This window comes from Strix uralensis, chromosome 21, assembly GCF_047716275.1.
Source record: "Strix uralensis isolate ZFMK-TIS-50842 chromosome 21, bStrUra1, whole genome shotgun sequence".
Taxonomy (NCBI): Eukaryota; Metazoa; Chordata; class Aves; order Strigiformes; family Strigidae; genus Strix; species Strix uralensis.
Window position 1 is genome coordinate 9017296 of NC_133992.1, and position 10741 is coordinate 9028036.

At 55.0% G+C, this 10741-nt stretch overlaps 2 protein-coding genes and 1 long non-coding RNA gene across 4 annotated transcripts in view; 1 reads left to right on the forward strand and 2 right to left on the reverse strand.

Annotated features, from left to right (window-relative positions):
• VAV2 (vav guanine nucleotide exchange factor 2) overlaps positions 1 to 2039 on the reverse strand; it is a 149411-nt gene extending 147372 nt beyond the window's left edge. The window contains exon 1 of one of the 2 annotated variants that reach the window (XM_074891253.1): positions 1203 to 2039. In XM_074891253.1, the coding sequence (XP_074747354.1) occupies positions 1203 to 1406 (204 nt within the window). In that variant the 5' untranslated portion in view covers positions 1407 to 2039. The remainder of the gene's footprint in view (positions 1 to 1202) is intronic. The other variant, XM_074891251.1, reaches the window with a different exon arrangement.
• A 436-nt stretch (positions 2040 to 2475) lies between these two features.
• On the reverse strand, positions 2476 to 8113 carry LOC141953054 (uncharacterized). Its single transcript, XR_012631845.1, has 3 exons — positions 7975 to 8113; positions 5493 to 6120; positions 2476 to 3223 (listed from the first exon to the last, which is right to left on the reverse strand). It is a non-coding gene; the product is annotated as an uncharacterized LOC141953054 (long non-coding RNA).
• BRD3OS (BRD3 opposite strand) lies at positions 6875 to 10708 on the forward strand. The gene is made up of 2 exons (XM_074891278.1): positions 6875 to 6941; positions 7196 to 10708. The coding sequence occupies exon 2, from the start codon at positions 7828 to 7830 to the stop codon at positions 8095 to 8097; it is 270 nt and encodes an 89-aa protein (XP_074747379.1). The 5' UTR covers positions 6875 to 6941; positions 7196 to 7827; the 3' UTR covers positions 8098 to 10708.
• Positions 10709 to 10741: the final 33 nt, after the last annotated feature.

Here is a 10741-nt window from a genome sequence, read left to right on the forward strand (position 1 = left end):
CGGCTGCCCTCAACCCCAGCAGCAACCCCAGCACACGGGGTCACGCCTGGCCGGGCGAGGAGGCTGAACGGACCCAAAACACCGTTGCCCTGGAACAAAACTCTGGCGGAAGAAGGGAAAAGCACTTGCCGGATAAGCCGCATGTTTGCACAGCACGTATCCAGAACGCATGTTAACATCATATATTATTTATCTTTGAAGGCTTCAATAAAGTTAAACAGAGTCTCACATGTCTTTGCTACCAGGAAATTTCCTTTCCCTTTTATCCATAAAACCTGTTGTTGTTCAGAAACAAGAGCCAGTTTACTGTCCACATGTCAAACAGGGACTGCGGGGTGGGGAGGACAAAGTACCCCGGTTCAGTTGTTTCTAACTGATTTCACTTCCCGATTCCCATGCAAATGCCGCGCAGCTCAGCTTGCAAAAACATAAGCAGAGCATTTAAACCCAAAACAACCAGAGCTGATTTTTTTTTCCTCTTCGTTTGTTTAAGCCTGCTTCCACCAAAACAACCAGAAATTGGAAACATTTCCAAGGAAGGAGCCTTAAAGCTTTACAGTTCCCAGACCATAAAGCCACGGTGAGCACGGTGCAGGCGGGGGACAGGCTCCCTGCCCAGCCGGGCTCAGGACAGCCTTACAGAGCACCAGGCTTCGAGTTTTTTGATTTTTTTTTTATTTATTTATTTTGCTTTTCATCTTCCCGGTCAAAGTTTTGTCCTCAAGGCCAGCACCCTCCCAGGACCACCCGCTCCTCCAGCACATCAAAGCTGAACTAGTGCCTCGTTAAAAACCCCCAAGTAATCCCCATCTCCTCCTCTTCTCCGTATTATTTGCTTTTGTTTCACGATGTGACTGTAAACAGAAGGGGGGATGTGTCCCTCTTTCCCGGGGTGGGTTTTTTTCCCCACTCCGGAGCCTTTTTCCCGTGCGGCCGCGAGTCCCGGGGCTGAGCCTGCCGGGGCTCGACCGGCAAGAAACCCGGGAGGTAAAGACGGGGAGAGGGGCTGAAGGGCAGTTGAGCGGGGTGAAGAGCAGTTGGGGGGGGGGGGGTTGAAACAGACGGTCTCCCACGCACCCCCTCCCCAAACCCGCTCGCGGTCACTCATCCCACCAAGTTTTGCGAGCGCAACCCCCGCCTCCAGGGACGGGCGCGCTCGTGGGGGTCCCCCCCACCCCCCCATCCACCCACCCCCCTCCTACCTGGGACATTTGGGGCCTGAAGTTGATGTCCTTGAGGTCGATGGAGCCGGGGGAGAGGTTGTGGAGCAGCTGGCAGAGCAACACCCCGTCCCGCAGCGCCTGCGCCAGGTCGAAGACCACCGCCGAGGGCCAGACCACCCGGTGGTTGGGGGGCAAAACTTTGCAGTCGATGAGCCAGCGGCCGCACTGCCGCCACTCCTCCATGGCCGCGGGTCCGACGGGGCCGCCGCCCCGCTCACGCACCCGGCCTTCCTCCTCCTCCTCCTCCTCGCCGCCGCTCAGGGGCAGCGGGCGGCTGCTCTGCACCGCGGCCCCGCGCTACCGCCCCGCTCCATCGCCGCCCGCCGCCCGGGGAAGCATCGCTCCGCGCCGGGGCTCTGCGGAGGAGGAGGAGGAGGAGGAAGGAGGAGGAGGAAGGAGGAGGAAGGAGGGCGGCGCGGAGTTTTCCGGCGGAGGGCTGCCCCTGTCCCCGCTGCGGCCCCACCGCCTCGGCCGGGGCTAAGCGCGCCGCATCCTCCCGGGAACAAAGCGGGGGGGGGGGGGGGGGGGGGGGGAACGGGACACACAGAAACACACACGGGATAGGACCGAGCAACCCCAGCCCCCTGCCCCGAGGAAACTTCGCGGAGCTGCCGCGGGTGGGAGCTTTTCCCCCCGCCCCGGGCAGGCGGGAGGAGCTCGCGGTCCGCCCCCGCCGCCCCTTTGTCTGCGGGAGCCCGGGCTCGGCTGGGAGCAGGGGGCGGGGTGGGCTCACGCCGCCTTGGCTCTTTTCCCAATTTTTTAAATTGTTTTGTTTTGTTCCCCCCCCCCCTTTTTTTTTTCTGTATCTCCTCGTTCTCTCCCGTCGATGCTGCTTTGCTCCCCGGTCCGCGGAAACCCCGCCGAGCCGCGGTGCCGCTTCATCCCTCCCCTCTGCAGCCGGGGGGGTCTGTGTGTCCCTCTCCAAGGGGACCCCCCCCCCCCCCGCCGCCCCTGCACCCGCACGGCCCCAGCCCGCCGGGGGGGGGGGGGGGGGTCGGGGGCAGCGGCAGGACCCGACCCGGGGCTCCTCTCACCCACACGCTTTGTCTGGGGGCGCACCCCCCCCCCCCCCCTTTCAGCTCATGTTTGGGTTGCAAATTTTGGATGGGAGATGTTTAACCCAAACAAGCTATCGTATTCCTTGACTTTCAAACATGAAGACAACTCCTATAATTAATTACCAGTGTATTTATTAAAAACCTCAACTCTCAGCCATTAACTCCTTGGCAGCAAACTCTTGAAAAATCTCTGATTTTCACTGGTGGCTTCCATCCAAATCAGCACAGTTTAGAACAGCCTCTTTTCAAATCTGTTCTGAGTTTTCTTCCGAGATCCTCTCCCCAGAGTTTGTCGATTAATTTCCAGCCTGGCTTTCCAGATAGCCAAAACCGGAAGCTGAGACTGGGACGAAGGGAAGCTATTAACCTGGATGTCAAACAAATGCAACGCTAATCTCTTCCAAATGTAGCCAAGTGGAGATAAAGAAGAAAGAGCGACTCTACTGGCATGATCCTTCATTTTCAATGTAGGAAGGAGGATCCCTCCAAAGAATGAAAAACAATTGTCTAATATTCCATGGAAAGTTTGGTAGGCCCTTTTTTTAAATTTTTTTTTTAAGAAGGCGCTTCTTTTAGCCTGATGTGCTGGCACTCTGGTTCGGTGTGCGAGACCCGCTGCTCCTCCGGCAGGGCAGGGTAAGTGTAGTATGATCCAAGCTGGAGCAGCATCCACATGCCCCCGTCACAATCAGAGCTACACCCTGCCCTGGGTGTATTCAGGAGCGTGCTGATTTCAGCCCACAGTTCCCCATACCCTGCGGAGGTGATTTCTCAGAATAACTTTCTCATTCTTTTAGTTCTTCGTGAAGGTTTTCTTTTGGGCTCCCGCTAGGTCTCCAACAGCACCCACTGGGCAGGAATCACAAGGCTACTGAAAGGATTGAAGTCCTGCCAGGGATAATTTTGGTTGACTCTGTACTAGTCTGCCTTGTGAGGTCAGGTCTGTAGGTAGAGGACAACAGAGGAGTTTATTATATGTGTATAATTAAAGCTGCTAGCTACAGCCTGGCTTTTTTACTGCGTAATAAAAAGCGTACTTGGCCCCTGGACACTTAGGAACAACCACTGCAGCTGCAAAGCCAGCCTCTGTGTGGGAGGTGTTGAAGCCTCTCGCCTACCTCTGCAACACTCAAAACAGCTGAGGGCAGAGGTATTTTTGATAGCAGGAAAAAAACCCCAAAACCTGTAAGGCAAGGCCAGGTGAAGAGTATGTATCCAGCACACACGCTAATGGGCTGCGAGTTGCAGATGATAGAAATGAGCTGAAGCAGGACAGGGTACACGGAGAGGACCTGGACACTGCTGTCAGGAGGTACCTAAACTAAAAGGGAGCTTGCATCAATTAGAGAGGTTGAATTTTGTGCTAGAGCTGGTGTTCCCTTCTCCTGCCCCTTGGCACTGCTGGGAATGATAGCCAGGGAAGGACAGACGGTCAGGGAAGGACAGACAGTCAGGGCTGAGGCTGCTGACCCCCTCGCGGAGGCTGACACCACCCTCTGCTGGGGACCCAGCGTGGAGCTTCTCCTCTCCACTAGCCGGCTTCCCTGTGTGTGCTTTTATCACTTCCTTGCATGGGGGAAGCCTGAGAGGGGACTGAATGCACTAGAAAGATAACAACAGAAGGAACATGATGCTTTTTCACCCCCAAATGTCTCTGTAACTAGATCCAAGGAGACTGGCAGGCAGCTATTGCCAGAGGGCAGCAGGCAGCTGCCGCCGCAGAGCAGGGGTGAGGGGGTACGTGGCTGGGGAAGCACTGGCTGCTTGGGAACGTCACAGTCCAGCATGGAATAGGCAAAACCAGTCATTACAGAAAGAAGGAAGGAAGGAAAGGAAAGAAAGGAAGGAAAATGCACAAACATGCAAAGGGATCGTACCCTACAAATCAACCAAAATATACCTGGGAAATGGCCACATTTCACAGTAAAGTATATTTTCTGTAATGTTTGGCATCGCTCCTGGGAGAAGAGCTGACTGCCCAGTCAGCACACGCAGAGAAGCAGCCACCACGCTGCCTCTTTGGAGCAGCCATCTGAAAATATCCCGTAAATACAAGGGCCATACCGCCAAGAAATCCCCATTTCCACGCCAGCCAGTGTCTGTGGATTGCCATTGCCACCTTCTGGATTAGACCAAGTGTGCACCAGCCTGTCCCAAACCCGGTGCTGGCTGCCAGCAGCCCAGTGGACATGTCTCCAGCTGGAGCCAGGGTCCCCGGAGCAGGAGCCGTCACGGCTGCTGTCACAGCAGAGCTCGGGCACCGCCAGCCACTGCCAGCAGTGCCCCAGGCAGCCTACGTGCCATTTACATCACGCCCTTAGATTTTATGATCTCCTTTCACCGACTATTTTAGGAAACGTGTGCAAGTCCCAGCTTGGCAAACACGCTGCTCTCGCTCGCTCCTCAGTGAGGGACAGATCACACAGCTAGTGAAGTGCTGCCATATTAAACTACTAAGATTCACAGGGTACAGACAGGAATTCTCTGTCTGGCTCATCCACTGCTGTAAACACCTGATCTACCTGCCCAGACAACTTGTACCCTGGAATAGTCACTGCAATTATCCTCCCGCTAACGGCCCTGCACTCCTGCCAGGAGAGCTCATGTCTTCTCCCCTACGCTCAGGCACCCACCTCCCGGAGCAGGCAATGTAGGTTACTGCCTGCTGCCTGGAAAGGGAGGGCAGGAAAATTAACCTGGCGCAGCTCGATGCTGTCAGGAGGGATGAACTGGATTCCCTTCTTGTACTGGTGCAACGGGAGCAGTCAACCAGAGATTTTCTTTGTTTAGCCTGCAAAAAGGTAGTGCCTGAGAGTGCAGCTTCACTGGAAAAGGGCTCTTGACCCGGGTACCAAGCAGGCAGAGCTGGCACTTCCCTGGGCATTTCCCTGTGGAAGAGTCTCATTTATAGGGCCCGTGATGCCCCAGCTGTGCTGAATACAAGTAACACCCTCTTCCCAACACCATCACTGCGCTGCTGGGACACCTCACTAACCAGCTTTTCTCCACTGGAGTCCACCCCCAGCAGCTTTCCCACCAAAATCAGATAGACCCAAGGCGTATCGCAGTCCTAAGGAGCTCAGCAGGGGGAAAATCACCCAGCGCAGCCCCATCCTGCAGCCCTGTCTTACAGCAGAGGGGAGGCCTGAGGCAGCTCACGGGGAAAAGCAGACACAGAGATTTCCTTGGGGGAAGGAGGAGAGGAACTAACCACTGGCCAGGCAGCACCGGGGTTTCACCTCATTCATTCCACTGCTGCTGCTTCTGAGGTTTATGTGGGAAGGGTGCTGTTGGCAGATGTCTCAGGGACTCACGGCGAAGGGTCAAGCAGACAGAGACAGTTGTTGGCTTTCAGTCTGCAGTTTCCAGTCCTCCTCCTTGCCTTATCTCGGCGACGTAACCACTCCGCTGACCGGCTGCTTCTGCTATGCTCTCAGTTTGATGATAACTGGTAATTTTTCAGAGAAGACCAAGACACCTCACTCGTGCCAAAAGACTAAACCTGGTTCCACTAACCAATTTTGCATTTTGCTCTGCAGCTTCCACAAGGTGGGGCCTGGACTGCTCCTCCGTGCTAGTGGGAGGCGGATTAAGCAGCAAAGTCAGGACATTTCTAATCGTAAATATTTTAATAGCGTATTCTTTTTTTTTTTTTCTTTCGTCCCTCTTCTTTGTGTTTGGTCTAAATCTTCTGGGAACAGGGAATTGCAGCGTGCCTCCTATCCGACGGAAGTAAACTGCTGCGTCTTGTTTGTGTTGGTGAAGGCCAAGCGGAACGGCAGCGGTGCCTCGAGTAGCTCTGCCACAGAATCCGGTCCTTCACAGGAGATTAGATGGCGCTGCGTTCACAGGAGATAAGAAGATTGAGAGCTTAAATTTAGCATCATCAGAAAAAGAATAAGCCCCACAGCTCACTTCAAAATGTATTTTTTACTGCGTTTGCCAGGGGAGAGCGGGGCTAAGGAAATGTGCTGGGGCAGAGAGGGATGGCGCGCGGGGGCAGAGGAGGTGCTGCTGTCACCCGCCTTTTCCACGCAGCCCACGCCGCAGCCGGGATGTCACAGCGAGGGTCGCATGAGGCTCATGAGGGTGTCCCCTACCCGCCTTCAGCCCACCGACGGGCAGTCGCTGGGGAGCCTGAGAAAACTGAAGGGGTACAAAGGTACCACACGCCCTCCCAGTACAAATGGCTGCCACACCAGTCACCCACCAGAAAGGAAACTGGGCAGCAGGACGCTCTGCCTTGGCTGTGAACCCCAGGGCTGGGACCCCCCTCCGCGGCACCTTCATCCGCTCCCCCAAGGGCAGTGCCGGGGGTGGGCAGCCCCAGGCTCGCCCAGTTCAGCCCCCGCGCTCCCAGTTGCGATGCCACGCGTGTCCCTTTAAAGGGACCCAGAGCTGGGGACACCCGCGGGACCCACGCACCCAGCGTGGGGAGCCCCCGCCCCACGCACCCCACTCAGGGTGCTCCCCTGCCGTGTCCCGGCCCCACACGCCCCGCTCGGGGCCTCCCCCGGCGGTGCCCCCGCTGCCGCCCGCCCCGGCCCCCCCGGCGGCGGTTCTGGCTCCTCCCGCCGTGATGCGCTCGGGAGGCGCCTCCGCGGCTGCTCCGCCGAGCGGCGCCGGGGCCGATCGGGCCGGGCCGGGCAGCGCAGGCACGGTGGGGCCGGGGGGTGCGGGTGGGGGTGCAGGGAGCCCGTAGAGGTGGGGGGGGGGGAGTCCCCACGGCGGTCGCGCAGGGGCAGGAAAGCCCCGGGGGGCCGCGGGCGGGTGCGCGGTGCCAGCGGAAGGGGTTGGGGGGGGTTCAGGGGGGGCGGGTGGGAGGGGGCGGCACGGTGGTGCCGGGAAAGGGACCCTTGCAGGGCGGGGACCCCCGCGGCCGGGCTTTGAGGTGACTCTCGCCGTGCCCCCCAGGTTGAAGCCCTGAAGCGGTGCTGTCAGGAGGCGACGGGCCCCCCCCGGGCTCGGGCACCATAACCGGGGCTGGCGGCAGCATCTCCTGCATCCCCGAGTACGTGACTCGCGGAGCTCCCGTTGAGCCACAGATGGAGAGTTCACACAACAGGCCTGGATGCTGGTGACCTCTTAGGCCTGACCTCTTAGGCCTGCCCTACGGCTTCGGGATCTGTTCTTCAGGGAAGCAAAACTCACCCAGAGCCCCTCAGCCGGTCCTTGCGCGGCTGCGGAGCGAGCCCAGCGCCCCGGGGCCACCCTGTTGAGGTACTTCATAGACTCTAGACAACAAGCAGCTCCTGCGCACGTCGTCCCTTCGCAAGATGAAACACGTAGTGGCGACACCCCTGGATAAGCTTTTGGAAGTCCTGGCTTGTTATTTAAGCAAGTCCAGGGCGGCAGTTGTGATTTTTGGGCGTGCGTATCCCCGCTCCCTCTCCTGAGTGGTGCTTACAGCGGCCTGTGGGTCCCCCCCACCTGGGGATGTTCTCCCTTGAGCTCAAAACAGCAGCAGCAGCCCCGGACTGACCCATCGGGGTGTATTTTGGAGCTGCTGGGAAGGAGCTCTCGTCTTTGGCGCTATCCTGGAGCAGATGACTGACAAAGTAATGAACGGGAGGGTGCCCCTGCCTGAAAAAGCCTTGTCCGAGGGCTACGCCCGGCTGCGGTACAGGGACACCTCTCTGCTCATCTGGCAGCAGCAGCAGCAGAAGCTGGAGTCGGCCCCCCCCAACACTTACCTGAGCCGGAGTCGGAGCATGTGGTACTCGCAGTACGGCAACGAAGCCATCCTGGTGCGGGACAAAAACAAGCTGGATGTCTCCAGGGACACGGGGCAATCCAAGTTTTGTGCTATTATGTAGTTTCGGTGGGTTTGCATTAGAAATCCACGCATGGAGGCAAACCGGACTTGCAGCAAGCTGGGGGAGATGCACCATCCTCACGACAGCCCTGCGGCTAAGGCAGCGCGCACGGGATAAGCCAGAAGGGCTGTCTGAAGTTTATGTTTCTTTTCGCTGTTGGTAGCATCAGATTTTGCATGTCGTTGAGTGCGCGTAACGAAAACAGCCTCGCTCAGGAACTCGTGAGCCTGTGCTTGCTGCCTGGCATCTTAGCAGGGTCTGTCCTGGACCATGTGTTGCTTGTGAGTGGCTTGTGTACCGTGAGAAACACCCGCTGGCGTTTGGGAGCCATCCCCAAGCAGGCGCTTCTACTTGCTAGTCCTTACGCATTGCCAAAGCTTTGTGAGTGCTGGGGGGAGAGAGGGGAGCGCAGAGCCCTTTCCATTAAGGCTGGTATTTCAGGAAGGTGATCTGCAAAACTACCTGGCCGTTACTTGTTCTGCTTGCCCTGCCTCCCTTTAATTACCATTGGAAGTGGTCTCTTACAACTAGGTAACAAAGAGATTTATTGGGGGGGGGAGGAAAGGAAAGATTGTACGGAGAATTTCATCTGAGCCTTCAAAACTTGGCAGGAAAGGTGGGCTGCAGCTTCACCCTGTGCAGAGCAAAGGGCCCTCTCTGATGCCACAGTTTGGTATCGTGGAAATGGCAGGACTTTGGGAGCTGGTGGAGCTGACTCCTTTCACTCAGGTAGATCCCCAGCTCACGCTTTGGGAACGGATCACCCAGTGAACCACCTGAGAGGGAGGGACAGGCCCAGCAGAGCAACAGGAAGAAAGCTCCTGTAAATACATCTCCTGCTAAGGGACTAAGGAAACCCCTACGCAGTACATACCTGTCCCAGAGATCAGTTACGGAAGAAAAGAGTCTACTGAAGTTTGCTCTGCATTTAGGTTTTAATGCATGCAGTAGCTTGGAAGGGTTTATCTTCTAATTCGGGTTGGATAGTAGATTTGGTGCATGTATTTTAAAAGTTGTGTCTGGGAGCGTTTGTTTCAACTAACTGGAGCATTTTAGGAGCGAAAAATACAGTTGCACTTCTTGGGAATAGAAATTGTTTTCAGGTTGTTGCCGTTAGAGCTGAATCTCTGACTTGCTCAAGGCAAGATCAAGCTGAGAAACTCAACCCAGCAAGCACTAAACCTTTATTAAAAACAAAGCAGTACCACTTCTGGGGTGCTAATTATGTGCCCAGGGTTCAGCATTGAAGTGTAAGATTGGGCTTAAGTCATAGACTCCCTTTATGCCCTGCCTAGGACGTCCTCCTGCAGCCCTGTGTGCCTAATCCAGCAGCGCTTAGGTATAGGCTTAACTTCAAGCAAATCAGTATTTGATACTCACTTCAGTACGGATTATTTACCTGCCTAAAATTAGGTACAGTCATTACTTCTGTTAATATTTATCTAAAACCTCTTCTGCATTTTTCAAGCACTTTATTTTAATACAGTGAAGAATCTCTTCCACCTCTCCCGTGTGGGTTAAATGCTACAACAGTCAGGTTTGCTGAGCAGAACATCCCTGTTTTAACACGAGATTGTAGAGGTTTGATGCACTCAGCCCTGATCCGTAGCACGTGTATGCACTACAAACCATAGGCAGCTTTTTTTTTTTTTTTTTTTTAAAAAAAAAGTACTATTTATGCATGTGTTGATGTTTGGTACCTTACGCGTGTGCTCATAAAACTAAACCTGCTGATGGCCCTCAGTGCTTCGCAGACCTGTCTGCTCTGCACCCTCCCATGGTTCCCTGGATCTTGCCAGGACTAGCTCTGGATGGGAACTATTTTGGTGAATAAATGTTTTTCAACTTGGGGAAAAAGCATTTAAATAGATTCACAAAACTAACGAGACTCAGAAAGGTGCCGGCAGCAGGGGTGATGCTCCTGCACCCAGCCTGCTGTTTAAGGTAGAGCATCACGGGGATGCATGACCCACCCAGGGCTCCAGTTCTCGGCTCAGCAGGCGGGTGATTATTTATGATTATTTATACAAAGAGGAGGAGGCCAGGCTGAGAGCTCCCCTGGGAACTGCAGGGGGGAAAAGACCTGGAGAGCCAGGAGAGGGGGGCTCGGGGCCTTTCCAGCAGCCACGGGGGGCATGCGAACTCTGGGAGTTTAAGGAACAGCACATCCCCAAAGCCAGCTGTTCATTTTCTTTTCTTATAGAAAAAACACAGGTTTTCTTTTATTTTAATTTCAGTAAGAAAGTTGATTTGATTATCTCGGGTATAATCAGTCTCTTTTTGTTTATGTGGCTGGTAAACCAAAATTCAGTTATTTGAAGAATGTTGATTGGACTATACGAGAATAAAAACTGAAATATGTGCATAAATTCTTCCAGGCTTGAGCCTGGATATGACAGTACAGGAAGAGTGTGACTTGTTCTTCCCTCTCTCTGTGAATGTGACTGTATTTTTTTCCGTATCTGTGTGTCCTTATTAGTCACAGCAGGTTTGTGGAGTGGCTGCTATAAGCGAGCATTTCTGTAAGCCAGTTGTGTAGTGTTGATGATGCACTTGGTTAAAATGCTGTTGTAGCCTCTTTGATAAAGTGCATTAAAATGATTTGAATGCATCATCGCAAGCAGCTGTTTTTCTTCTGTGTGTT